Source organism: Paralichthys olivaceus, chromosome 5 (genome assembly GCF_024713975.1).
Source record: "Paralichthys olivaceus isolate ysfri-2021 chromosome 5, ASM2471397v2, whole genome shotgun sequence".
Taxonomy (NCBI): Eukaryota; Metazoa; Chordata; class Actinopteri; order Pleuronectiformes; family Paralichthyidae; genus Paralichthys; species Paralichthys olivaceus.
In genome coordinates this window covers 9,667,089-9,694,952 of record NC_091097.1, presented here as the reverse complement: position 1 = coordinate 9,694,952, position 27,864 = coordinate 9,667,089, and the positions used below count along the sequence as shown (strand labels likewise).

The following is a 27,864-nucleotide window of genomic DNA, read 5'->3' as shown; positions in this document are numbered from 1 at the left end:
AGGTTTTACTGTAGCGACCTATTTAATTATTTATTGTTGTACTGTTTTTAAAAATATATCTTATTTTGGTGTGCTTGTGCAGGAATCCTCATGCCTGTGAGAATATACTGTAAATGTATAATTTTTTTCAAAATTTTTTCTATTATGTAAACAAGAGTGATATGACTAAATCTGTCCAGCAAAATGATGGACTGTACTAATCTGGTAAATGGTTGATTTTACTTGTCTGGTTACTTACCAAGTAGATAATGTTTTCACCCCTCTCAGTTTCTTGGTTGGTTGTGTGTGTGTTTGTTTGGAAGAAAGATTAAATGAAACCGTCTTTAAGGATGATCCCATTCAATTTTTGGTGTGAATCCAGATCAGAGGGCAGATCCAGGATTTCTCAACATTTTCGGTCTCTTGTTGGAAAAGCAGAGCAAAATAATAATCTCTTTGACATCTGACTGTTTATCCAATGATGTCACTCCTGCTAGTCTATAGCAACTTTTTCAAGCTCATCAGTAAATAGTTTTTTACATTCACTCCATAATGCATGTTTGATGCAGACGACCGACAAGTTAAACCCTGTAAATAAACTGTGCTTGAATGCATCTCTGTAAAGGCAAATTCAACTGGCAGCCAACTGCGCCGCTCTGTGCTGGTGGAGTGTGAGGGGAGAATTGTGTCATTGTGAGAAGGCTGTGCTGGATCTGACCCTGACCACGACGAGACGTGCAAGTGTGAAATCCATCTGAAAGGTGAGCAGCTGACGAAGCTACAGAACAAAAGCAATATCATCTCTCCCCCTCTCTCCATAATGTCTTTTCATCCTTCTCTCTCTTTCACTGGGCTGTTTTCACATCGTCATACAATAGAAGTTTCACTAAAACATCATTTAGTGATTTAGTTTATTTAAACAACTTTTGGACTGAATATCTACAAATTCTTTGTTGGATTTAGCCCAATGTAAATCTTTCCCTGTTTCTTAATGTAATGTGTATGAAGCAATTAGGTGCACATCACTCATGCCTGTTGGGTATGTTACCATAGCTACGATACGCTTGTGCACACAATCATCTGGTCCCCGTTTCCTCCAATAGGGTCGCACGGCTGGAGCTGCAATATAAAGTAAAGATGCTCATCTTTCAGCAACACACTCCTAAGAATCTGAAACTGGTGCATGAGTATGAAAAAGTCTCACACAGTGGCAGGCGGGGGACTGCGCCCAGTCATGGCGGACCACAGAAACAAGATCCGACGAGACACACAGCAGGAGAGGAAGGTGAGAGCATCTACCATCTTGAAACGTAACCCGTCTTATTGTTCGTTGAGAGAGTTGGGCGGAACAAAAACTGTGACAGTAAACAAGATACGCCTTCACATTGAGGGCTTTGAATGCTAACAGAGACCAGGAGCAACAAAAAGGAAGTGTCACTTTAAATGAAATGCATCAGTCGGATCAAAGAAGACGGAGTATGTTTATACTTATACATGTACTCCGATGCTGCTTAGGTCAACTATAGTTTTGTTTAGTAGAATATAAAGAATTCCGGAGGTCCAAGGTGGTTTTATTTATGCTACATATGATAGTGTAGCTGGCAATTACAATAAAACACAAAAATAGTTATTGACAGTTATATAGTAATTGTAAATAAATGAACAAAAAAGACAGTATTCATACAGATGTGGCCTCAATCAAAGAGAGCTCCAAATCCATCAGTCAGAACATCTGAGGAAAAGTTGCGTTCAGGGACGATCACAGAGGAGCTTTGAGGCCAGGCTTGTTGAAATCAAAGCCCTGCAAGCTGAAATTATCATTATAATTATTATTATAATTTTTTTTTTTGCGGGCTACCCATATCGCTTTGTGAGAAATAAATGTGGCCAGTTAATCTCCGGCGTGCAAAAGGACAACAGCCAATGCAGCATGTTCAAGCTGCCCCCCTGCTGGGCGGCCCATGAGCCTGTCGATATGGTGGTTTGATGTTGGATGGAAAATAAGAACCCCCCACAACAAACAGAGAGGGCTGGAACAGAGAGACTGGAACAGAGAAAGAGAGGGCAGAAAGGGAAGAACCATCGACAGATGGACTAAGCTGTGATTAAAGATGGCGGCAGTCTTGACTGCAGACTGCGAAGGACTATGCACGATCCATAGAAAAACGCTGGGAGTAGTCTGCGATTCTGCACAACAAAACAAAGATGCACCCAAGTGAGGTTAACCAGCAGGTACGTCTGCTTTTCAATCTCTGAGGATGAAAACCACGGTTACCAGTAACTTCCCATTGTGTTGTTTATCGTTCTATTATGTGTCTGATCGTCTCTCGTGTCAGTGCCACGCTGGTTTTGTTGTCCCTCTCATCAAAACCAAAGCACATCATTTGATTTGACCAGCGAATGTTCATCCCATGACCAGACTACTGAAGACCCCCGATAGACTGAACGATTACATCTATTTGAATTTCTTCAAGCCGGCAGCTGTCTGACAATGTACTTTCACCATTTGATACGTTTTTTCAGATGTATGTCTTTGGTATTATGTCACCGTAGGAAATATGGGCCTTAATAAGATTTTTTCCCGTCCAGCGGGAGTGTGGTCGCTGCAGGAGCTGGAATACCCAGCAAAATAAACTCAAATCTGCAAATTGCTCAATCCTCTGTGCCTAATCCAGTCCAAGCCTTGTTAGTCATGATATATTCAGCCAGGACAAAGGACATCAGCAGGACTCCAGAATACATTCTCCAAAGCTTGTTTGATATGACTCATTTTTAGAACTTAAAATAAACATTCATTAGCTTTTATATTCCCATCACACTTTTATTAAAACCCTCTATAAATGTGTATGTTTTCCATTTCTTGTTTTGACGGGTTTAAAAGATGTCTTGTTTGTTGTTGCTTTTGTTCGTCTTAACTTTCGATGAATTCTTTTGAAGACAGCCAATTCGAAAACATTTGAAATGTCTATTGTGTGGGCTCAAAATGGGAGCATTCATTTTAAAACAAGTGCTAATGGGCTTTTGTCCATCAGAGAGTCTTCAGCAGAGATAAGCCTATTTCAGCCAAGGCCCTACAAGGGAATCTAAATCCACACTGACAGGTGGAACAAAAGAGGAACGTAAGGACTGAATTGGGGAACATTAAGAAAATATTACAAAACTTAAGAATATTTGTTTAATTGTTGCTTTAAAGTCATCCAACATGTGTAAGTTCATCCTCCTTCAGGGGCCATGGTTGTAATAACTCAGAAAAACACAAAATGGTGAATTATTCGAAATGATGGGTGAAAACAGAGGAATTGACAATAAAATGTCAATTCTCTCAGTGAAGGATTTACAGCTATTTCTTCAACTGTTTCATGACAGAAAGCAGATTGTGCACAGTCTCGGCTGATTTCATAAATAACCACCTCTGGTTCATACAGTTCCACCTCAGAGCTTAACAGTGAAATGTCTTCCATTGTTCCTCCGTCTCTCGAGCAGCTCCACCGGGCCAGTTGCTCCAGGCCTTCTTGTTTGTACTTGCTGAGGAAGGGGAGAAAATCTTTCGTTCACTCTCCACACTCAGACGTTTGAAGCTGTTGGAGAGATTCAGTTTACCAACCTCCTGGTCACAGCACTTCTTGCTCTCACATTACTGAATTCTTAACCTGGCAAACCTAGAAAATACTGTTACTTTTCCTGCTCTTTACATCAAACTCAACATATCTTCACATTTCTTTCTTCCAGGAACAAATGGATGGCAAAGACAAACTTTTATGGCAACATTCTGCTTTGGCTGTACATTTTCATTTCATTGAGATGACGGGGATGTTACCGTTACTGCAGACCCATGGGTTTAATAACTGCACAATGGAATCCTCAATAAATGGACGAACTGCTGGAGGATGCATGAGGAAGACAATCAAATTTAAGGTAAAACCTGTTGGTCTTATGTTATTAAAAATAAAATGCTGTTAACACAAATAAGATATAAGTTGATTTGCCTGTAAATCTTTAACATCGTCATGTGAGCCATTTATGAACACACATATGGACATTTATATACACAATATTTCAGGTTTTCAGGATTTATTAAAGAAAATCCCTTTTCAGATCATCTTTAATTCAGTCAAGTGAAAGGCAGTGGCTCCTTCGTCATGACTTGCTGCAGTGGAACTGATCTATTGATAGTATTATCATTATAATAAGAATTGGTTACATTGTCACTTGACATTATTGCAGCGATGTCATCGTACCTGCTTTTTTTTCTTGACTATTAAGGAGGCTGGTTTTGCACAGTTTAAGATATACACAAATGTGAGCAACATTGAGTTGACTTGAAAACTGTGAACTGATGAGCATGTTGGTGACTGACAGAAAGCATCAGTTAGTTATCATTAGTTTTAGATTATTAACAGTTAAACATTTCTCAAAAGTCTTGATCGCCCCCTAGTGGCTGGCTGCAGTGCAGGTAATAAGCCCCACCTCCTCCATGTTAGTGGATGAGATGTGGGCCAAAGTACAAAGTTGACATTTTGATCACCCTGATTTATGTTCAAGTGTTCATGTTTCTGATAAATTTGATTTTAATATTTAATGCTGTAAAGATTGGGTGGAAAGTCATGATTGACAGCTGAGACTGACTGATTGGTCGAGCTTGTGTCTTTGTGGGACCTTGTGGCTCCACTCCATGATCACTACTGTGCAGACTCTGCCTCCAAAAGATTGGCTTCATTTTTTGTACTTTGTGAGGAAGTGGAGACTTGTTGTCCTATATATATATATATATATATATATAATATAGTCCATAGATACAAAGAAAATTGTAGAAATTTGCAATTTTCAAGCAATAAAGGTGATACAGTGCGATTTGTTTTTCCGACCAACAGTCCAAAACACAAAGATATTCTATTTACATCATCCACGATAAAGTAAACAAGAAAATATTCACATCCAAGAGGCTCGTACAAGAGAACCTTAACATTTTATACTTCTCAAAATGATTAATTGCTAATCAAATGAGGCGTAAATCAATCAACTGTTGCAGTGTCTAGTTACTTGTATGGCTATGATAGAACACTGTCTGTGAAGGAATCAGTGTCGTGACTGGAGGTCGATGTGACATGCCGTGAAGGCGGACACATCATCTGCCCGAGGCTCTGAATCACTGTCAAGATTTCCTAGTGGAGGAAATGCTGACCTTTGACATTTTGCAGCAGATCACTGAAATGTGATATAAACAATAACTGAAATACAGCCAATGGATGGAGAAAATGATAGATGTTAGAAGAGTATTTGAGTATCAGGATGTTTAAATTGTTGCTGCCCAAAACCGAGGAAGCTGGAGTGTGCTGTGGCTTTTTCATCTTTTGTGTCACTGGTGTGAACATTGTAAGCGCTGTGTACTTTTCACACTTTAACAGGTTTTGTAGATGTGAGCAGGCAGTTCCGGTGATGTGGTGTGACGGAGTGTGAAATGTATATCCCTGTTCATTCTAGTGATCCTAAATGGTTTTGGTGTGATTACATAATCAAACGCGTACATGGTTGTGATGATGTTCCACTGGCCTTTCATCTTCGACTCAGTAGAACCGTGTGACCGCTCAGTGATTGTCTGGTATGAAAGCACACAAACTGGCAACAGACATTATTGCTGTGTTTGGTCCGTCTCTTAGTCTTTGTATTGTAAATTTAAGTAATGACATGTCAAGTGTGTGTAATGGTGAGACAATCATCAGTTGAACTGAAACATTGCTGCAATAGATGTCTTGCTTTAAAGCATCACTACTTGTAGGTTTAACCTATAAAGGCTGCGTGCCTCAATTTGTGACTTATTCTCAACCAGAAAATAAGGATTTAATGTGTTTCTAAATGTGTGATGGCAATGCAGTGTTTATTCAGTAGAGATGTGTCACTCCTTAACTGGATTTCTACAATAGATTTATTAGTTTTATTCATCAACACACCATGACATGAAGAGAAATAGCTCAGTAAAGTATTTATGAAACAATTGGAAGCTACGTTAAATGCGTACACTCTAAGCTTTTGTTTGAGACATGTAAATAGGACACATAATTATGTAAAATTATGTCCTAAAAAAACAATACAAGATGTTTATTTAAGAAAGTAGACGAAAAAAGTAGCTGGCTACAGTACAGGTCATAAACCCTGCCTCCTCCATTTTAGCAGATGGGAATTGGACTAAACTAAAAGGTCAAGGTTGGTTTCCTTTATTTTAGGTTCTTACCAATTATGTTCAAGTGTTTCTGATTCAATTGGCTTTAATTAGTTATTTGACGCTATAAAACGGGGTCATGTCATGATGGACAGCTGAGACTGGCTGAGCCCATGGGACCTTGATACCGTGGTGCCACACTATAGCCATCTTTATTTACAGTAGATTTACTGTTAACCTGGCGTGCTGCTGGCCAGTTTTCCATTAGTCTGTTCTTGTGCCATGCTCAGGTGATTCAGTTGATCAAAGCACTGCTGGCCCATATGAAGTAATCAGTGGAGCCATCTACTGCAGTCTGTGGTTGGACTGAAAAAATGCCTTTTAAGCACATTGTTGTCTAACCTGCTCTTGCAGGTCAACAGTCAAATGTGAAATTTCTACTTTCTATGCTTCATGCACAGACTGGAAAGCAGCATTTACATCAGCATTGATGTCATCAAGGTGTTGCCAATTTAAATAATTCTCACTACTTGGTAGTCCCATGTATTAAAAAAAGCTCTTTTTATTAACTGGTCAATATGTATTACATATAAAATACTGACATGTAGCCATAGATGTCAAATACATGTGGTGGAGTAGAAAGTATGATATTTCCTTCTGAAATGTAGAATAAAGTAGCATAAAATGTAAATTCTCTGGTTTAGTACCTGTACCTCAAAACAGATTACGGCTTTTAACGATATACATCACAGCACGTACACAATAGACTATACCTACAAGTATGCCTATAATTAATTATATTTTAGAGCCTGACTGATAAGGATTCTTTGGGGCTGATGACGATACTGATATGTTACTAAGATGTCATTATCAAACCCTAATGGCAAGAAATGTAGCTAATAATTTATATGTTATAGTTTAACCATAAACATTATCATCATCATCACTACGAATAAAAAGCAAACACCAATACAACTAAATAAATAAAACATAAATCAATTGGCATTGGTTACGGGACGGGTTAGGGCTAGCTCTCAATCATAACGTTTCACCCCACTTTTTTATGCATTGAAACTAAGCTTACTGGAACAATTATCTCTTGACTATACATCAATATGACCTCCCTAAATTAACAGACATCACATTTCAGAAATTATACTATGTCTACTTTGACCTTTTTAGTCTGATCCGTGTCCCGTCCACTGACATGGATTTTTTTGACTGATACTGCAGCCGGACAATTTGACATGTTCATCTGCATATAAAGAGGTATTGAGATTGATGGTTAAAAAGTGATCATTTCTTGAAAAGGTCCTTGCTTTTAATAATTCATTATTATAACAATCAAAATGTCACCCCCTTGTACAATAGTCTTTAGGGTTTGTGCTATTTGAATTAAGAATTTTTATTTTTATTTAAAAAAACACTGAAGGGGATAGCGACCTCTTTTTCAAGAGATGTATCACCTGAGAAAGACAGAAGAAGAATCAATGTACCACATGAACCCGAGACTAATCGGTGGTAATGTGTGTAGTGAACGCTTGGGGCGCTGTCCATGTTCTGTGGTGCAGCCTCAGCTCCGCGCACAGATAGAGAGAGCTAGAGGGAGGGAGGGAGAGAGAGAGAGAGAGAGAGAGAGACAGCCATGGAGAGGTGGAGAGCGGACTGTTGTCTTTGTTATTTTTAAAGTCCTGCTCTTCGCAGCGGTGTCACTGCCGGCGGGGACTTGTCCCGGTCCAAATACCCGATGCACTCGAAAGCAGCGAGAAGATTTTCACCGGTGAAGTATATGTGACTTTTTCTTCCTCTCCTCCTCCTCCTCCTCCTCCTCCCGGTGCTCTCAGCTCAGAGCTCAGGCACCGGGATTGCGGTGTAGTCGGGAGATAGAAGCGGCAAAGCGATGGCTCACTAAGTGTTTGCGGGCTTTTGATGCGGGATTTCCCTGCGTGTCCTCTGACGGCGTTGAGGACAAGCAGTCCCGGCGGCTCGCCGTGTCGTTGAGCGGCTGTAAGCGGGCACAGCGCGTTCATTAGCGGGGGACTAGTGAGACAAAGTTGTGCACTTGTCGGTGGGCTAACAGGCCTGTCCCCCTCTCTCTGTGTCCGTGTGTGTGTGTGTACGGAGTTAGTTTGTGCCTCCCTTCCCCCACTCGCCGCTGCTGCCGGAGAGGCCAAGACATGGCTGTGATGGGCTTCACCTCAAAATACAACGAGCCGCTTCACTTCTCGGTAAAAACAAAGACCGGGACATTTCCCTGGCTGTTCCCCTGAGCCGCTCCGCATATTCATACGCGCACACACACCTGTGACCGCACAACCGGGAATTTAAATATGCATGCGCTAACCGTGCATGTGTCGTGCCGGTGCATCGTTACGTGCAGGTAACGTGGAGCCAGTTTTTATTTTTGAATTCCCTGAGCGTTTAAACACCGCCATTGTTTGACACGAGACGTGCTCGTGGTCACACTGTCTTTTATGTTTCAGTTAAGCACAGTGCACGTGCTGCTCACGCTTACGGATTGCGCAGAGAATAACACTGTTGGCAGTTTTTGTCTGTGCTGTCTTCGTTCAGTCAGGGTAACGATGAGTGTGTGTGTGTTTGTGTGTGTGTGTTTGTGTGTTGGACAAGACAGGGAGTGGGTGTGCCCTAAAGGGAATGTGATGGCAACCATTAAAAAAGAGATTATTTCCAGTGAAATCACAGATGGAGTAAAGACAGCTGTCAGACCCCCCTATTTTTGCTCATTGAAATCATGAACCCATTTTTTTTTCTCCATCCCCAAACCATAAGCATCAACTGTGCACAGAGCTGTGAATGAGGATGTAATTCAGATTCCAAGGTGAAATCAGGGCATGTCTTTTTCTTCTTCTTTTAATTGGCCCTTTAGTCGTCCATGTTTTAGTTTTGATTGGTCAGAGCCTATACCAGTCACCACAATTGTGTCCTGTCAGCTGTCAAGGCGTCTCAAATGGAAATGTGTTACCCTCTATTACATTTACATTGCACAATTATCACCAACATTATATCCTTACCTGCATGTCGCCTGTGTACAGTCCATAGAGGTGCATATTTGGGCACTACTGTGTCCTTCCTCAGCAAGAAAGCTCAGGGACAATGTGTCCTTGAACTAGACACTCAATCCCTAAAATCCTTACATGTACTATTCTGCTGCCGCCCTTTCTCTACAACAGGAAGGGAGTATAACAAGTATAGAATACTACACAAGGATCAATAAAGTACATTTTGCAGTACTGATTCTATTGTTTAAAAATAGAGATACTAATCCTGCTTTATTATTGAGTTAATAAACCTCAGGAGTATTGAGGTTGTACTGTGGTGATACACTACTACTAATCTGGATGTAACTGGAGTAGCTATGTAAAGTAATGATATGCTTATGCATATAAATCAGTGTGATGTTACTGGGTGCTACATGAACACTGCACCATATTCGTCCTACAGTAGAAAGATGCCTCTAGACTATCAAACCACATTAAAAGCCTGATGACTTCACTTTCTAATTTCTGCTCAGGTTTGCAGATGCTCTGCAGAATCTATGGCCAGAGACCAAGTGCATGGACATCTTTTTCAGTTTAAATTATGAGAATCAAATAACACTTTCCTAATATTGGAGTGTAAACACAGTCTGCCGTAGGGAAGTGTGTCAGTACCAGAAGCTACTGTCTGGTTTTAAAGCTTCATAGTAGCTTTTTCAAATCCTCTGGATTTCTGCAGAATTTGCATTAATTTTAACGTTCAGCTGGAAATTGGCCACATGATGAGTTTTTCATGGAAATCTGATGAAAATGCAAACCGTGCAGGATTTAAAAAAAATTCCCGACAGGATATTAGTTCTTCTTTAACCGGGGGTATGGCACATAATCGATAAACATTTGTCAACTCTAGATGTTCATTTGAATTACACTTGGTATCAGTAAATTGCTGCATGAACTTTCTTGAGAATGAGTATTAAAATATATTTTAAAAGCATTCCCCTGCCTTTCAGTGATGTGATAAAGCTGCCACTCATAATGTATTTCCCCTCCTTGCAGGATTTGTTTTGCAGAGGCATATGTAGAGGTCTGGATCTAATAGTTGTGCAGTGTGGGCTCCACGGAGACGTGGCTTATGGATGCTGGAACTATGAGTGTAAGCGACAAAAGGAGCTACTTAGCGGACCTGGGGGGAGGCTTCACTGAGGATGCTCCCAGGCCTCCAGTCCCAGGGGAGGAAGGTGAGCTTGTGTGCAGTGACGGACGCCAATGCAGCAACCTAGGCTTCTCCTTAAAGAATGAGAGCCTCAAATGTGAGGCATCTGTGGCTACACCCAGACGACCCGACTTGGACCTGGGTTATGAGCCGGAGGGCAGTGCCTCTCCGACACCACCCTACCTAAAGTGGGCAGAATCTCTTCACTCCCTCCTGGATGACCAGGATGGCATCCAATTGTTTAGGATGTTTCTCAAGCAGGAGGAATGCGCAGATATGCTGGACTTCTGGTTTGCATGCAGTGGTTTTCGCAAACAAGAAGCTAATGAGGGTAACGAAGAGAAGAAGCTGAAACTGGCAAAAGCTATCTATAAGAAATTTGTCTTGGACAACAATGGGATTGTTTCCAGGCAGATCAAACCAGCCACCAAGTCCTTCATTAAAGACTGTGTGATGAAGCTTCATATTGATCCAGCAATGTTTGACCAGGCTCAGACTGAGATACAGACTATCATGGAGGACAACACCTACCCTTTATTCCTCAAGTCTGACATTTATTTGGAATATACAAGGACAGGAGGAGAGAGCCCTAAGCTGTACAGTGATCAGAGCTCTGTTTCTGGTAATGGGAAAGGACTGTCGGGTTATTTGCCGACTTTAAATGAAGATGAGGAATGGAGATGTGACCATGAGACAGAGGAGCAGCCCGAGAGTGACCCCACGCCAAGCAACCGGCTTACCCAGAAGCTGCTAATGGAGACAGTACCGCAGCGAGTTGCCAACATTGCAAGATTCCAGGACAGTCACGAGTACAGGTAAATCTTCCAGCAATCTAGAAAGCTTCACATCAGTTCTATCTGCACAGCTTTTCTCCGCAAAGTGCTGAATTAGAAATAAACCTGAAACCCCACACCACCCCATACACTGCCTCAAGTTTGAAAAGATGAGAGTCAGAGAGAAGCACAGGAGACAGCTCAGATGAGAGGAAGATGGTGTGGGGAGTTGAGTCTAAGTTAACTTGCTATTGGAAAGTTGAAGAAGTCTTCTTTGTATTTTCTTGTGCAGGTACTCTGGGAAATAGGTTTTCCCATTGGATAAGGTTCTGAAGTGAAAACACTATATTGTTTGAAGAGGAGCTTTTACAAAAATCACTGTAAGCTTTGTCCTCTTCAACCTCTTAATATTTAGTCTGCATTACTGGAAAATAATATTTTTCTGTAATAAAATGATCAGCTCTCAATCTTGTTTAGGGTTATGACTAGTCATACCCACGTTTATTGATCTGATTTAATAATTCTGGATTTTGAAGCCACATTATAACATTGCTTCAGAATCAATATGGAAGTTTTTCTTAAATCACTTACTCACTTACTGGTGCTTTGGACTTTGGTGTAGAGTATTTGTTGACTATGTTTGCGCAATAACATTTCATCTTTGGCATCTATGCTTTCAAACACCTTTCATTACAGCTGGACTATTTGTATGAGTTTATTGTAATTTGTGGTGTTTTCCTGTCTCCTCTCATTTCAGGTAGTTTAAATCCAATTTGGAGTAAACGTGGCAAATTTGTAGCGGTTGGTTGAGGACCTGCACTACTGATTTGTATTCATATCTGTCAAGGTCAAGGTCAGAGCATGGGGTTCAGCCTAATGCTAATGCATGGGAAATACTTTGAAAGCACATATACAATTGGAATGGTCTTACATTCTGTTGCAGATTGTATTAAATAGATACTTACATATGTTTATCTGTTGTAACATATTTAAAAACACAAAACAATACTGATATTTTTTGCTACACCACACATATACCCACAAAATACCATTCTGCTCATCAGGAGTGACAGGCTCATCAGTGATATGGTGTCTCATTTTGCTGACCTGCATCCCTCCTATTAATTATCAATATATGATAATGTCCCCATTTTGTTTATCTATAAAATAAATTTTACCTCTGCTCAAAAGTGGCAACACAGAAGCAACAGCTGAGCAACTTTAATACTTGATGCTTAAACATTTTTACAGTGTAGCCCATATTGAATATTTAAGACTACATGCAGTGTGGGTGGAGCATCTGTCTAAGTGCATATGTAGATGTCAGTGTGTTACGCTACCGTAGGTTTCACCAGATGTTGCTATAATCTCTGCGGTGCAAAGTCTGCTGATGCCTGCTGATCACGTCTCTGCATTTCCTACGGAATTAACATGTGGCGATGACGACAGTGAAACGTTGCAAGGGGCTGGGGATTTTGAGGGGGTGTTCCTAATAGACTGAAAGCTCAAAGCAATGAACATAAAGAGAGTAAAGTAAAGCAAGAAAAAAATTATTATCCTCAGACATAGACATTTATTTAACAATATTAAGTACTTGCAAAAAATCTCATAAATGACTCTTTGAGCCTGGGTTTGTTCTCAGAGTGAATACCAGACGTTGTGTGAGAGCCATCATGTTTTACTTTATCTGTTGTGGATTAAAATGTTGGGTTTATCTTCTTTAAGTCCGCAGTAGAATGCACATGCCCGACAAACTTAAGTTGTGTTTATAAGCAGTGGAGGGATCTTTTCCCTCACTGTTCTAATGTGTTTTCCTCTTTATGAGATCGAGTATCTGTTGCTTTCAACCTGGTGAGGACTGTCAAGGATTGACCGTCTTAGCCTAACTAATGATTGATGCTGAGAAACATTAGTGTCTCGTCATTTTAAGGTGCCTCTGAATGCATAATAAGGGTTGTACACAGATTTAAAGTCAGTGTTCAGTTGTTTGTTTGATCCAGTGCCAGTTATCCTCAACAGAATATTGAGTGTAACTTTGCTCTATCTTTGTTTTGTCTCCTGTGACAATTGAGTTTGTGTGCATTTTGTTGCTGTGTGTGATTCTTGCAGAACCAGTTAGTCTTTTTTACCTAATGTCTTTGCTTTGCATATTTTACACCTTTGCTGAATTTGACATGTTTAGTGTAAACATTCTCTTCTTCTTTTTCACTCTGAGGCAGGATTTGAGAATAATTCAGTCTATAGCCTGAAGTGTTTTTCACAACTTAACCATGAACCTTTATTTATTCTCTTCCATTGATTCATCAGTTAGTCTTCATATACTCATACATCTACAATAGATTACAATGTGGAAGTGGGACAGGTGGTGAAGAAAAACATTTATTCCGATAAATGTTAATCTGACTTGGTCATCTGTAAGATAATTCTCGGCATTGTTGAGCAGTTGAACCAGTTGAGCAGACCCGGCTATTTTTAATTTGACCTTTGTTGTCTTTATCTCATAGTTTTGTGTGTTCATCACTGGTACTGATCTACACGGTTTATTGATGTTTTAAGTCATGATTTTGTATTTCCTCAAAGAAAAAGTCCTATAGCACTATCGGATGTTTAAACTTTGAGACCAAAATATATACAGACAATAGAAATATAATCAGACACAAAGAAGAAAAGTGTCAACATTTTGACATAACACAGTTGGAGAAGCCGAGAGGATATAAAAAGTGGCAGTGGTTGAATTGCTTTAAACAGCTTTAGTTTCAGGGTCCTAGTGTTACCTATGCTGTCAGTCTGTCACACACCTGTATGAGTAAAGCAGGTTATTATGGTTAACTTGATTTGACACAGTTGCTGGTAAAGCTTGTTTTAATGTTATGGCAGTTCCATATCTGATATCGCAAAAGTTCTGGGGTTATTTTCTCTCACAATTTTTGTCTTGTTAAAAAATTAAGAACAATGGTGAGATTTCATGAGGTAAAAACATGAGCGGGTTCCTCCAGCATCAGAAATTGTATTGTGAAATGAAAAGTGGCATTAAGTTATATTAACTGCTGATTTAAACTTGCAAGCTTGTCACGTACAATAAGGTTTTATTTTCAACAGAGGATCAGAGTTTAGAGTTTAGTACATGTGCAGTGTTTGCATGCTGTTGGGGTTTGTATTTACAGAATACATGAGTCAAATGCCTGTTTGTACAAGATCAGTTCAGTTTAAATAACCAAAGGCAGTTATGTAAACTGTAGTCCCACCATGGTCATTGTTAATGTTGAGTCACAGCCAGATCTAATACATTTCTTTTGTAATAAGACTTCTTGTGTTTAACAAGATATGAGCCTTTCATAGCGGTTTCAGCATTTATGTTTGCTGATATGAAAACTTGAAATCAACAGAAAATGAGAAAATTTGTGACTTTATTTTCTTTTCACATTTTGCATAAAATGTATTTGTATTTTCTTTTTATTTATAGTTATTTGTTTTAAAGTTTATGGTTAAACTGTAAAATAAGAAAGCCACAATTACATTATCTTTGGAATCATTGCCAATTTTCTCTCTCTCTCTCTCTCTATATATATATATATATATATATATATATAAGGTGTCACAATTTGTATTCATGTTTTTTTGTGATATAATGATATAATCTTTGTGATATAATGCAAGAAAGAAAGAGATAAATGAAACAGAACAATGATGTTGATCTCAGTGAAACTGCACTACTGTTGTTGAGCAGCCAGTGTTCTCATTAATTGTTGGGGAACTGTGAGCAGTGTTGCAGGACAGTTTTGCTCCAGTATTCAAACACTAAAGAAATAATTTTTCATCAACTGTATTTTTTTTTATTGTCCCAACCCTTCACCAAACCTCCACTGGAATTATCCAGTGTTTCTGAACATAGATGCTCATGAAAATCACTTGGTCACAAAGGTTTCATGTTGAACTCGGCTTCTGCATTCCAAACAGGGAGAAGGCTTGGGATAAATGCTTCAGGGAATTCCAATTTGAATAATAAAAAAAAAAAAGATGATGCCTAACATCTATAATTCATGTGTACAAGGCCCTGTAAGAAATGTGTTCAGCAGAGTCAACGAATGTAGAATGTAAATTGTGTGATGCTCCCATATTATTCTGTAGATGGGCTGCAGGATGAGGCTGTATAGTCCAGTATACTCCATTTTCCAATATCTGTTTTTATATATTGTGTATTGTGTTTATAAAGCTGCTGTTAGCCGATGCATCATTGGATACGGCAGAGGCAGAGAAGTTGACCAGATGCAAGAAAGGGAGGTGTTAGGGCCGTGGACATATGTAGGCACATATTCTTACCATTGTTCAAAAAGACTAAACTATGCACACATATATACCGGGTCGGGTTGCAGTGCTGCATGATGTAAAATGACTCGTTAATTCTGTTCAACTGTGTGAGCTGGGTCCATGTGGATACTGTATGGATCAACAGCAGCTCTCATCTCCCTCCATCTTCCATTGTCATCATTGCCATATGGTGTGCTGCGGGCAAAAGTCTCTCACAATGTTTGGGATTGGTTTCTAGCACTCAACTGGCTCAGATTAGTTTGTTTGAGGGGAATCTAGTGTAGGTGGTAAATTAAGTTAGTAAGTTAATCGACTCTGTTGGGTTTGTGTTAGACTTTTCATACCCAAACTACTGTATGTTCGTTGGAAAGAAGTAGTCCCTCTCCTGTTTGAATTACCGCATTCTGTGTAATGTTCACTCTCCTTCACGTTTGTTTTTGGCACCTTAATGCACATTTCTTGCCTTTATCTGAGCTTAATGGAAGAAAACAAGTCACCTTCCAAATTATGAAATCTATTGTCATAAAGGATGATTTGTGACAGAAGGAATAAACAAGAAAATAATATGAAACTATCTCCTAATGAAACAACATTTAGATCTGCTGGATAAGGATTTATTTTGGATCCATTATTTATGTCCTGGGATATTAGTGAACACGCCAAAAATTCTCACTATATTTATGAAGAAACATCCCTGGTTACAGCACTTTGTCCAGATCTGCACCAAAATTAGCATGGTTCTTTCTTGGCCAACGTCTCAAAAACATTCATTCAGTTGTTTTTGTTTAATCCTGCTGACGAACATACTAGAACTACTGGGCAAAAATCAAACCTCCTTGGTGAAGGCAACAGTAGATGTTCTTCTGTTGTCACATATTGTCATATTGCACAGGCCTATTGTGTAATTCCATGGCTTTAAATTGGAGCTATTAGACATATCAATCTAACAATCATTATTTCTTCAGCTAAACTACCAAAAATCATTTGTCAGTTCCAGCCCTTGAATTAGAGGATTGCATGATTTTCTTTGCATGATTGAGAGTTAATGGAATACATTTGTAGTTTTGGGCTGTTGACTAAACAAAGCATGACATTTAAAAAAGTCACATGGGCATGAAGGACATTTTTTTGATGTCATGTAAACAGATTTATCATATTATTATAAAAATTTTGAAGGTAACTGTACATAACAGTTTTCTCATAGTCCTCCAACCGAATCGACGGAGATTTGAAGACTTGTTTGTTCTGAAATCATGACAAAACACTGCCCTATCATATTGTGGTCTATTTTGTCAAATTAGTTTGTTTTCTCAGCATTTCCTGTATTTCTTAATTTTTCCAGGCACTCTCCATGTCGGGAACCCATCAACCCGTACTACATCAACACAGGTTACGCCCTGGCCCCTGCCACCAGCGCCAATGACAGTGAGCAGCAGAGTATGTCCAGTGATGCGGACACGATTTCCCTTACCGACAGCAGTGTGTATGTATTTTTCTCATCTCACACACTTTTCTCATATTAAGTTGTGCTAATGGCTAAACAGGCTGCAACTTTGCAAATAATCTACATGGAAGGCAGAACCTACACTAAGCCAAGTATTCCCAGTTGTTATTTAAACGGAAGGCATGCCATGTAAGTTTGCTTTGCTAGAAGAAAGAAGTAAAGGTTTAATTGGCTTCAATTCTTGCCCAGTTCCCCTGTGCTCAAACAACAGGAGCAGCAACTAAAGTCCATTTGCTCATTAGCCAGACCAGTAAAAGCTGTTAGAATTGATCTCTAATACTAATTAGGATTCTTAAAAGAACTCTCTTAGTAGATATTAAGCCATATCTGATTGAATGTATGTAAGTGGAAATCCTAACCTACTGACCTCTTCTGCAAACATGACGACAAACTTTAAATGTGATTCTTTAAACTTGTAGTTCTTAATTTGCAGTGAACAAAGCAAATGTTTGTTTTATTTCTTTATTCTTTCAGGGGCAACTTTATTTTTGTACAAACGAACACATTTTTACCATATGGGCTCACTTGAAGCAGGACTTGTTTTTTAGTTGCCGGGCATGAAACCAGGCATGTGCTAGTGAGAGAAGATTTTAAATAAAAAAAATGAATGTTTTCTAGGTGCAGAGATGGCACCAGGGAATTAAGCCAAAGAAACTTCAAAGCTTTGCACAACTGGACAAAAATGTGTTTGAAGCTGAATGGATTAGAGGCTGTTATCAGCTAATTGGTCCAGAGCTTCCAGCACAGGAGGAGTGTAAAACCCAGCGTGGCCAATACCACATGGAATTATGGACTCACGGATGTGTTAACATGTTACTGTAATCTGCCAGACCACTTGTGGTGTAGCATGGACACAATAAGCCTGGGAGAATACCTGTCCTGCTGTACTGATTGATCAAGGTGTTCATTTTAGGGGGAAAAAAGCAGTGAAAAGCTTTGAGCTTCAAAGCTGTCTGTGTTGTTTATTCATGAGGTTTTATGAAAATGTCTTTGTTGTTAATTCTAGAGATGGGGTTCCACCCTACAGATACCGCAAACAGCATCGCCGGGAGATGCACGAAAGTGCCAAAGCAAATGGGCGAGTGCCACTACCTCATATTCCAGTGAGTTATTCATGGGTTATTACCCTCCCTTCTCACTTACTGCCTCCACACCTCTCTCTCTCTCTCTCTCTCTCTCTCTCTCTCTCTCTCTCTCTCTCTCTCTCTCTTTAACTGTCGGTTTCTGCCTTATTTCTTTCTGCTTTTCTGGAGATGTGCATATTTAAGCTCTGCTGTGTCGCAGGGCCTGTGATGGAGTGTAAGAATAGCTGATGGTGAAAGAGAAGGCTGTCTAAATGCAGCATGATGCTTTCCTAAGCTGTGTGTGCTGATGCCTAGCAGACATGAATCCTCCCCTGTGACAGCCTGATGCCTCCCTGTGCAGCTGAGGCTGTCTCTTGGTAGGAAAACCCCGTCCCTAATTAGGCAGCGGAATAAAGAGTCAAATTAAACTCCACACGTAGCATCCTATTAGGATGCACGGATTGACTGTGTAGTAGAGTACAAATTCCCTAAGCATAACTTTTAAGTTTCCCTGGCCAAACAAATTAATCATGACTTCACTTCACTAAGACTGACGGGTTCTTTTAGGTCGTCTACTTTAATGTCAATTTGGTAAAAAAAAAAATCATAAACTGATTCTAAATCAGGCGTCTACAGCTTTGAATTGTCACGACTGCAGCAGGAGAGGAAATAAATGTCACACACACTTAGTAATGAGACAGTGTGTCATTTAAAATCATGCTTCATTTATTTTCCTTCATTGTTTGTTTACAGAATTATTATGAATATAACAGCTGATGTCAGGATGTAAAGAGTCAGGGTGCTGTCAGGTGACGACAGTGATGCAGTGGTGGCAAACACTGACTTCTCATGACACTTTTTCCCTCAGCGCCCAAACCGGATTCCAAAGGACATTCATGTGGAGCCAGAACGTTTTGCTGCAGAGCTGATCAGCAGACTGGAGGGAGTGCTGAGGGAGAGAGAGGCTCAAGAGAAACTTGAGGAGCGACTGAAGAGAGTTCGATTGGTACGTTTGCTGTATTTTCTAGACCGATGTCGACTGTTTAAAGCACAACCAGAGCTATAGTTTCACTTATTGTGTCGAATAATGAAATCACCTCCTACATAATGAAATCAAAAAAGTTCAGGGAACAAGAGGAAACATGAGAGTTTTTGGGTTGAACTTTCCAGGTTTTTTCAAGGAATTGTTCTGTAAATATCAGTGAAATTATTGATATTTTTACATTAATATTCTAGTAATTACTTTTATTTTAATTGCTAGTTTTCAGTAATTTTACTAAAGGTTTCCTTTATTTTTTCTGGAAATGTCCAATATTTAATACATACATTTCCAAAATTTGGGGGTAATATTTTTCTCAGATTTTCTCATCTGTTAGGATTTGAATATTACCCATGCCCCCCATGGCTAAGTACAATAATAATAATAAAAATAATCTTTAAGTGGCCAGGTAGGAAAATAAAATGTACATATATAAATGTATTTAACGGCTAATTGATTAAATAAACAGTTTTTATTTTTTAGTTTAGTTTGATTTTCTCACATCTGAAATACTCTTCTGGTTAGAGCTGTTACACAGATCTAAATCCTCACTCTTCAAATGTTAAAATCAGAGCACTCATTCGAAACTTTAATAACAAAATGGATTTTCTTTTAATAAAAGAATAATTCAATAGATTGTGACCATAGACAGTGGAAAAGCAGACCGTTTTTTGAGTATCAGGAGGAATCATCAAAGCCCATTTCTAAGCCAGAAAGCGAGATGTGTGCCTGGCCGCTGGGCTTTAAGTTTTCAGTAACAAAGGAGACTTAAATCCGTCTGGCCTTAATGAAATTAATGAGGCCAGCCATTTGAATGGGGAATAAAAACACATTATGAATCATTTGGAGAATTCTGTCCTTGGCCTGTCAGCGATCTGGCTTTGTCGATCAATCAGATGGAGCACCTGCACAATCGCCCACTTGTAAGCTTGGAACAGTGTGCCGCCTGTTTGATGTCACTTGAACGGCGATGAAACGGTCGATGTGAGCACAAACGAAATCTCCCTCAGTACACCAAGCCAAGTATTAAGTCTCCAGGCAGACAATTTATGTGGTTTTGGCCCTGAAAGAAGAGAAGCTGCCATCACACAGTTCGAGGTTCGCCTTATTAAACCTGGAGGCGGCGAGCATGAAATGACTGCCTTCATCAAGTGACACTCTGCGCATTTGGAAGAGGATATGGACAGGGCTCAGCTTCTTAACCATACTGCCAGATGTTTTATACTATCATGATGCATGAAGAGTATCTGCGGCATCAAATCAGATTTAACTAGAATGGCACAGAGTCATGTGCAATTCTCCTCCAAGGCCCAAAAGTCTCCTTCAATTCAATCAAGAGGCACAATGGGCCCTGTAGTCCAGCTATGCACTGGATGATTCACATACACGAGAAGTGTCATGCTATTCATATGAGTATACCAGTGGCTGAAAGCTTGTCTGGTTTTAACCAGATTACAGAGCGGTATTGTATTAATGAGCCGGACTTTTGTCAGTAAATCCCCTGGAACCACCTGATGTGGAGCCTCAAATACTGTATCTGCGGTTTTTTGTCAAGGATTTTCATTTTCAGAAGGAAACAGAGGGAGCCAGTGTAAAAATGTGCTCAAATGAAGAGGTCATGTTTGAATAAGTTGCTTCCAGTAGGCTCAGCTAACACAGATTTCTTGATCTTGGTGCAGAGCCACATCAGATATTGAGATAGCATGCCAACAAATATTTGGCTGCATATGACGTCTTTTAAAGCATCGCTGAATTTAAGAAAGCAGCGGGCAGAGGGAAGTTCAGACTTTGTGGGAAGAGGCTGAGAATCCCTTTGTGCTGTCTTTCATGTGGTTATAGCGAATAGATGGCGAGCACGGGGCAATAACAAACTCCGTTGTTTTGGCGTGTTCACAAACAAAGGTTTATTTAATTATTAACATAACTGACATGAAAAGTGTGGGAACGGGATGGCTAAAAAATGAAAGTAAAACCCTTGCCTACTGTTGTCTGTCCACTATACCTCTTTGTTCCCTCCCCTCCTTTCTCCCTCTGCCAAAGTGTTTCTAACTTTACACAGGACGCAGCACAGATGAAAGCTCTGCCGTATGGTGCTCATCGTACAGCTGCATTAGAAACGCTGCACATTGTGATGGAGAATATAGATTTCACATATTGTTTTCCTTATTTCATGTTTTAAATAAAATACATTTTGTATAAGTACATGTTTAGGTTAGAATGAAAAATTTGATTTGAAATTACTTGTGGTTTGAGGTCTCTGAGTCAGTTAAGGATCTCAGTTTGCCCAGTTTTAAATGACTGATTTCCTCCATCGACCACTGTGTTGTATTTCATCACTGCATGTCCTCCACCTCCTCCAGTGCCTACTTAACAAAACCTCCTCAGAATCGAGCCTGCAGCACCTTGCCCCTTGAAGAAGACTGACTCTGTTAGAGCTGTGGCTGTATTGGTTCATTATAATGACACATATGTACTGTGTATGTGTAATACCCTGGATCTTACTGGTACGGTTGTATTTCCATTTGTCTCTAAAAATCTGCAGTAAGGGGAGGACTCATTTTAGCATGTGGTAAAAATTTGCCATCTGCTGGTCGAAATGAGTACAATCTTCATTCTTATGAAAAAATCTTAAGTCCTGTCAAATATGTCAGGAAATAAATTGTCAAATTAATTTTATATGACTTGGTTTTATGTGGTAGGGAACATATATATATGCCTCAGTTATTTATTAATTCCCTTTCCCCATAAATTAGTTTTGTTTTTCCAGATTTGTATTTTAGATTTAATATTTTTTCTCTAAAAGATGCTTTGTGTTTGTGTGTTTCTTTACTAAAGGAAGAGGACGGTGATGAAATCCTGCCCACAGCCACAACATTAGCTGGTCACAGGTTCCTCCCTGGTGCCTTCCCGCAGAATCACAACTCCCGCTACACTGACGTCACCTACAATGGTGCTTTTCTGAGAGACGCTCATGAAGAGAACCCAGAGAGTATCCTGGATGACCACGTCCAGAGGGTCATGAAAACCCCTGGCTGCCAGTCACCTGGGGCAGGTCGCCACTCACCCAAGTCACGCTCACCCGACAGCTTCCCAGGGGTCAAAGGGATTGGACTTGGAATGCCGCTGTCCTCAGGCCAGGGCAAACACCCATCCAGGCATGGCCTGAAGGGAGAGAGCAGCCACCTGTACCACCACAAACACATGCATCACATCAACCACACAGGCATCGGAAAGCCCAAAGAGCAGGTAGAGGCGGAGGGAGCCATGCGTGTGCACGGCACCTTTCCCTGGGGAGTGGAGACGAGTCATTATGGATCAAGGTCTCGCAGCTACGCTGATGGCATGGGATCCAGCTCCATGGAACATACAGGGTTTGTGTTACTGTAATGGCTTTAATTCACAGAAAATGCATTTTGTTCTTTTTCTCTTATCAGTCGTTTTCTTCCATTGTACAGTAGCAAAGGTGGCACACAGTGTAAAAAAGTGTACAGGAAAGGTGAGGATGTGCGACCTTATGACATGGTGGGATCTGGAGAAGAGTTGGAGAAAAACCAGAAGATCCTTTTGTGGCTGATGGAGGGACAGAAAGAAATGGTTCAGCAGAAGAGAAGCCCGTACGGGTCAGTGAAGTCAATTAAGTTTATGATAGCAAGACGTTTTTTCTCCACCTTTGCTTGGTGTGGTTGTGTTACCTTGGCAGTTTTGTCTGTTTTGTTTTTTTTCTATTTTTGCGTAAGAAGGTCAATTATGTGTATGTTTTGTGTTATAAATGTTTTAGGAGCACCACTGGCTCCAAGAGGACCACAGCCCACGAGGGATCCCGTCTGAGCTCTGTGGAGAGACCAGGCTCGGTGTACCCGTGCGGTGGCGCCCAGCTGCGGAACAACGTGCAGCCATCACACCCTTTCATCCAGGATCCCACCATGCCCCCCAACCCAGCTCCCAGCCCCCTCATCCAGCTGGAGGAGGTTTGCCGGCGGCTTGAAGAGGAGAAGATCAAATCTGGAACTCTACAGCCCAAGCAAAGGTAAGAAAGCTGACATGTCCCATTACCATAGTAACATGTCCAGTTAATAAAAATTTTTCAATAGAATCTATACAACTTGGGAGAAGTCAGATCTGCCCTCTCAGTCTTTTTGTCAGAATGAAATAGTTTTGTTCTGCAGCGTGTGTTCTCCTCAGGGTCAGTTTGTTTCTAACTGCTGGGGGTGTTCGGTCACTCAGGTACGTGATGGAGGTGATCCAGAGGGGTCGAACCGCGGTGAGGCCTGCACTGTTCCCTCCACTCAGCGTGGTGCCTGCCGTTTCTGACAGCGAGCTCTCCGAGCCTGAGTATGTTCACTGTGTCTTACCAGTAACTTTTCTCACTGTCTCCAAATACCACAAAGGTCACAGCAACCCACCATACCTCCTATTCTAATCACTGGCAGTGTAGTTACCCAGAGCAGTGTGTGTTATTTGAACTACAAGAGATTTAGAAATAAGTAACTGGAGATTTCTTTCCCTAGATACTGTGCTGAGTCCTTTACCTAAGTGTTTACAGCGTGAAGGACATGCTCTTTAACAGTTGAAGATCGTCGCTGTTGCATTGCATGTTGTATGTTAACCAGTTTTGGTTATTGAGCAAGCAATAATGTAACATACAATGTCAAGAAGATGAAAATAATGGATATGAAGCTGGAAAAGAACAGTCAATAATGCTTGAGATGGATGCCCACTGTGGAGCATTATCACAGCTAAATTAAATAATCTAAATATTATATTAATATAAAAGCAGCAGTTATGTACAACATAAACAGTATTTCACTTAGAGAGATATTTTAATGAAGTAGTTACAGTTAATATGAAATTTCACCTGAGTGAAATTGATTTTATTTTGATTGATTTTCCTCTGTCACTTTCAACTGGCAACTACGAGTCTGAGACTCTTTTAAATGGACGCAGATTCACCATATACATAACTTGGATCTGACTTGATGATGAAAACATATCTTTTTCTTGTCTTTTAGAAGCACCCAGAGGAAGTGAAAGCATATATTTCCTGTGCTTGTGCAGAGGCACACTAGCCAGAGTATATTTTCTGGATGTTTTGTCAGAAATGTGTTTCTGTTTGATGCTTGACTCTATGTCTCAGAAGGCCACTTAACAGATGGAGGGGAGCGGGGGAACTGTGAAGATGAAAAGCGGGTTACGTTGTGCTGCCAGTGGGTTAAGCCTCTGGTCAGACATGTGAAGACTGAAGTTCAGTCCTTCAGTTCCTTGATCATGAAGACTGACTGAACCTTTGAGTGTCTCCAGTGTCCAAACTAGAAAATGCCTGAAAGACGGCTCAGAGGTTGAAAAGAGGATTAAGATATGAACGAACATGGTGGTGGTGTTTGTTTAGCCAAAAAGAAGGCAATAAAGAGTGTTAGATGGAAAAGTATAAAGCAGCAAATTGATTTTAATTTGAGTAGAAATATGAAATATACTAATAGATAATGCATTATGTATTTATTCATTACTGCATTGTGATTATCTACACCAGAGGTTTTGTAAGTGTACAAATTGACCTTCAGATAAGGTTTAGACAACCATTCACATACACCAATTAGCTATTAGCAAAGTCTGTTCGCAATCTATCCATGGTTGTACTGAAAACTACCACTGGATTCTTCTGATTCTGCTTGAAAGACGATGATTCACCGGCAGGTCCTGGAGTTATAAAGAGCTACTGCTTTTTTTTCTATGGTTTCTAAGTGTATTTATGGATGTTTACTCCTGATGGACAGAGATAACGATGTCCTCAGGAAGCGTACGTCACACTGAATCAAAAAATGTGTGTATCATGTCGGTTAGTGAGATATCACTCTGCTCGATTTTACCCAAATTGCAGCAGTTAGGCGCTGAGGGAAGCTTTCAAAGTGCTGTAATGACCCCTGTGAGCTGTTTGTCACAGCCACTACCATTTAAATACCTCTGATCTGCACCAATATTAAAAAGTCTGAAGCTGAATCTCCATCACAGTTTCCTTCCATGAAAATGTTTTTCTGACAAGTGCAAACCAGGCCACCTCCTGCAAGCTGTCATCTTGTTCAGGACACATCCGTGTGATGATGTTCAATGTGTTGACTAATTTACATTCATTGACATCACAGCTGAGTCAGTTTTTTTTTTATCCAGTGTTAATTTGTACAAGAGTCAAGATTGTCACAAAGATGTCAGGCCTTAAAGCCTTTGAGAGAGAGTCAAATGTTAACATCTCTTTTTGCTCATCATCATTTCAGACCCTCTCCCTGTAAGAGGAAGTTCCCCCATTGAGTTAAACTTCCCCCATTAAGTTAAACTGCCTCACCCGTCACTACTGAACCTATATGTCCGTTAACCCACACTGCCAAACAATCTGGCACCTCCATATGATTGAGGAGCTTTATTTTGGAGCTCTAAACATCTAAAAATCAATGAATTTGAACTCAACAGCAGCCGGAAGAGATGTTTCTTAATTTGTATATTCTGTTGAGACAGCGCTCAGTTTGTATTTTGTCTATATTAGACAGCCTCAGACTATTGAAAGTAAACCAGAAAGCATGAGGACATTAGCCTTGTGGTACCTTTTCACAATGTCCTTGTATTTGCTGGTTACTGAGTTCAACCTTTAGGATTTAGAGTTTGGAGTGACGTCAGCCCTCAGTGCCTCATTCCCTGTGAGGTTATATAAAAGACTTTGAGTAAAAAAGATGAGCTACTGTCTCTGGAACCAACTTAAGAATCATAACTCATTTTGTCATTGACCTTGTTACCACTTGTGCTTGTCCGGTCTTAATATATAAAAATAAATCTCATTCTAATATCATGTTTTTGTTGATTACATGAATTTCACTGATTAATTTATATTTCCATCCTTTTCAAATTTCAAATTTTACATCAGTGTCATTGTTTCCCCAGTCTTAAAGTTACTTATGAACATCAGCATTTAAATGTCATTCTTTAAAGTTTCCGATTTTGTAAATTAATTTCTGTTTTCCTTTTTCAGACATAAAGCCAGTAAGAGGCAGCCGTGTGAAAACACAGTGGTGGCGTATTACTTCTGTGAGGAGCAGATTCCATACAGGACGTCTGTCAAAGGCAGAGTCGTCACTCTGGGCCAGTTCAAAGAACTGCTCACAAAGAAAGGAAATTACAGGTGAGGTTCATGATGCTGATTGATTTCTGTGGAGATTTATTATTCAGGAGCTGTTAAAACACCAAATAATCTGAATTGAATCAATTATCAGCTCGTGGGACTTCATTAAGGTTGTTTTTGAATGTCATGAGAGCTGTATTTGTCTGGGGGACATGCTGATGATGATTTATTGTAAATTATATTCAGGTCATAACATTTTCAGTCAACCTTTTTTCTAAAAACCTTCCTGTGTGGTGGCCAAAGACCTAACTGGAGGCTTGAAGATTCAAGGTCACACAGATTTTGTAACATGATTTATGAGGAACATCCAGGAGAAAATTGTTTTAGCTGACATAAACATTTTATCAAGATCCAGGATTACCCGATTCCAATTAAGGTCAAAGATCAAAGGTCACTGTGACTCCACAAAACATGTTATTTGCTCATGAACGTGATATCTCTGGGATGCCGTGAGGAAACTTCTTCAAATCCGGCATAAAGATGACTCAAAGGAACATTTATCAACTGAATATATTTTGGTGGTGCTTATTATAATAAGAAACACTTAATTCCATTTACAGAATTTCTTCAATGTCCTCACTACACAGCATTTATTATGAGTCTGGACAGACATGTGTGTAAACTGCAACTTGACTGGTTAGCAGAGGGTTTAACTAAGACACATGATGATTTATGCCATGATTAGATCATTTGATAATTATTTTGTTATTAGTGAATCTCAAATTTAAACCTCATCATCATATTCATTATCTCAGACTGCTTCTGATGTTATAAATTGTATACGACTTATTACCTTGTCCCGTCTGTTGAAGAACCTTCTTTGCCTTTTCCAGGTATTATTTCAAGAAGGTGAGCGACGAGTTTGACTGTGGGGTGGTGTTTGAAGAGGTCCGCGAAGATGATGCTATCTTGCCCATTTTTGAGGAGAAGATTATCGGGAAAGTAGAAAAAATTGATTGAAGTGCACGTTGAAAAGGAGGAGGAAGTAGAGAAAGGCGGCGAGTGATGGAACGAGGAGCGACTGGATGGTGAAGAGGAAGTTTGATGAGATGAAGAACGTTGGAGCAGGGAAGAAACAGATTCGGTGGAGAGAAGAGTGAAGCAGTGGCCTCAGCGGGCGTAGCGCTGCTGCAGAGACTAGAAAAAGACCTTATTCACTTCTTTGTAAGTGTGATGTAGACTTGTAAAGTTTAATAGATGAATGAAGAACAAAAGTGCTTCTAAAGCTACATATTTTTGATAAAATGTATCAGAGGGCGAGGGAGTCCTTTTTAATATAATCACACTTGTATGAATTTTTATATGTATTGGTACCGGATGTGTACAGTTTGTGTTTAAAGATAACAAAATTTTATATCTATTTAACTATTTAAAAGAGCTCATTTTCAATCATATTGAAGCAGGAGTTTGGCCCCTGTTGAAGACCATCAAAGTTCTTTATAGAACTAAGTTTTGTTGTTAGTCAGTTAGTTTTGTTCGTCGTTCACTGGAAGGGCCCTCTGGACTCTAAAGTGCTTTTAATACTTCACTTCAGATTTTTAATTTGCGGCTGCACTTTCATTGTATTTATATACCACTGACCGTCTCAGTTGAGCCTGCAACATGATTTACCTAAAGGACACAACACTGAGTGACCAGAAAAACAGAAACTCCTGTGCAGTTGAATGCA

At 39.9% G+C, this 27,864-nt stretch overlaps 1 protein-coding gene across 6 annotated transcripts; it reads left to right on the top strand.

The window, feature by feature from the left end:
- Positions 1-1,130: 1,130 nt before the first annotated feature.
- Positions 1,131-27,332, top strand: axin1 (axin 1). Of its 6 annotated transcripts, XM_020094795.2 has the most exons (12): positions 1,131-1,264; positions 3,709-3,894; positions 10,189-11,160; positions 16,769-16,909; positions 17,937-18,033; positions 18,863-19,000; positions 21,869-22,404; positions 22,489-22,653; positions 22,812-23,060; positions 23,258-23,365; positions 26,046-26,195; positions 27,029-27,332. In XM_020094795.2, exons 3-12 carry the CDS (start codon positions 10,265-10,267, stop codon positions 27,153-27,155), a joined length of 2,607 nt encoding a protein of 868 aa, XP_019950354.1. In that variant the 5' UTR covers positions 1,131-1,264; positions 3,709-3,894; positions 10,189-10,264; the 3' UTR covers positions 27,156-27,332. The 6 variants fall into 6 exon arrangements, with proteins under 6 accessions (XP_019950354.1, XP_019950358.1, XP_019950353.1 ...); XM_020094794.2 differs by lacking the exons at positions 1,131-1,264; positions 3,709-3,894 and adding an exon at positions 7,727-7,916; XM_069525168.1 differs by lacking the exons at positions 1,131-1,264; positions 3,709-3,894 and adding an exon at positions 7,727-7,921.
- Positions 27,333-27,864: the final 532 nt, after the last annotated feature.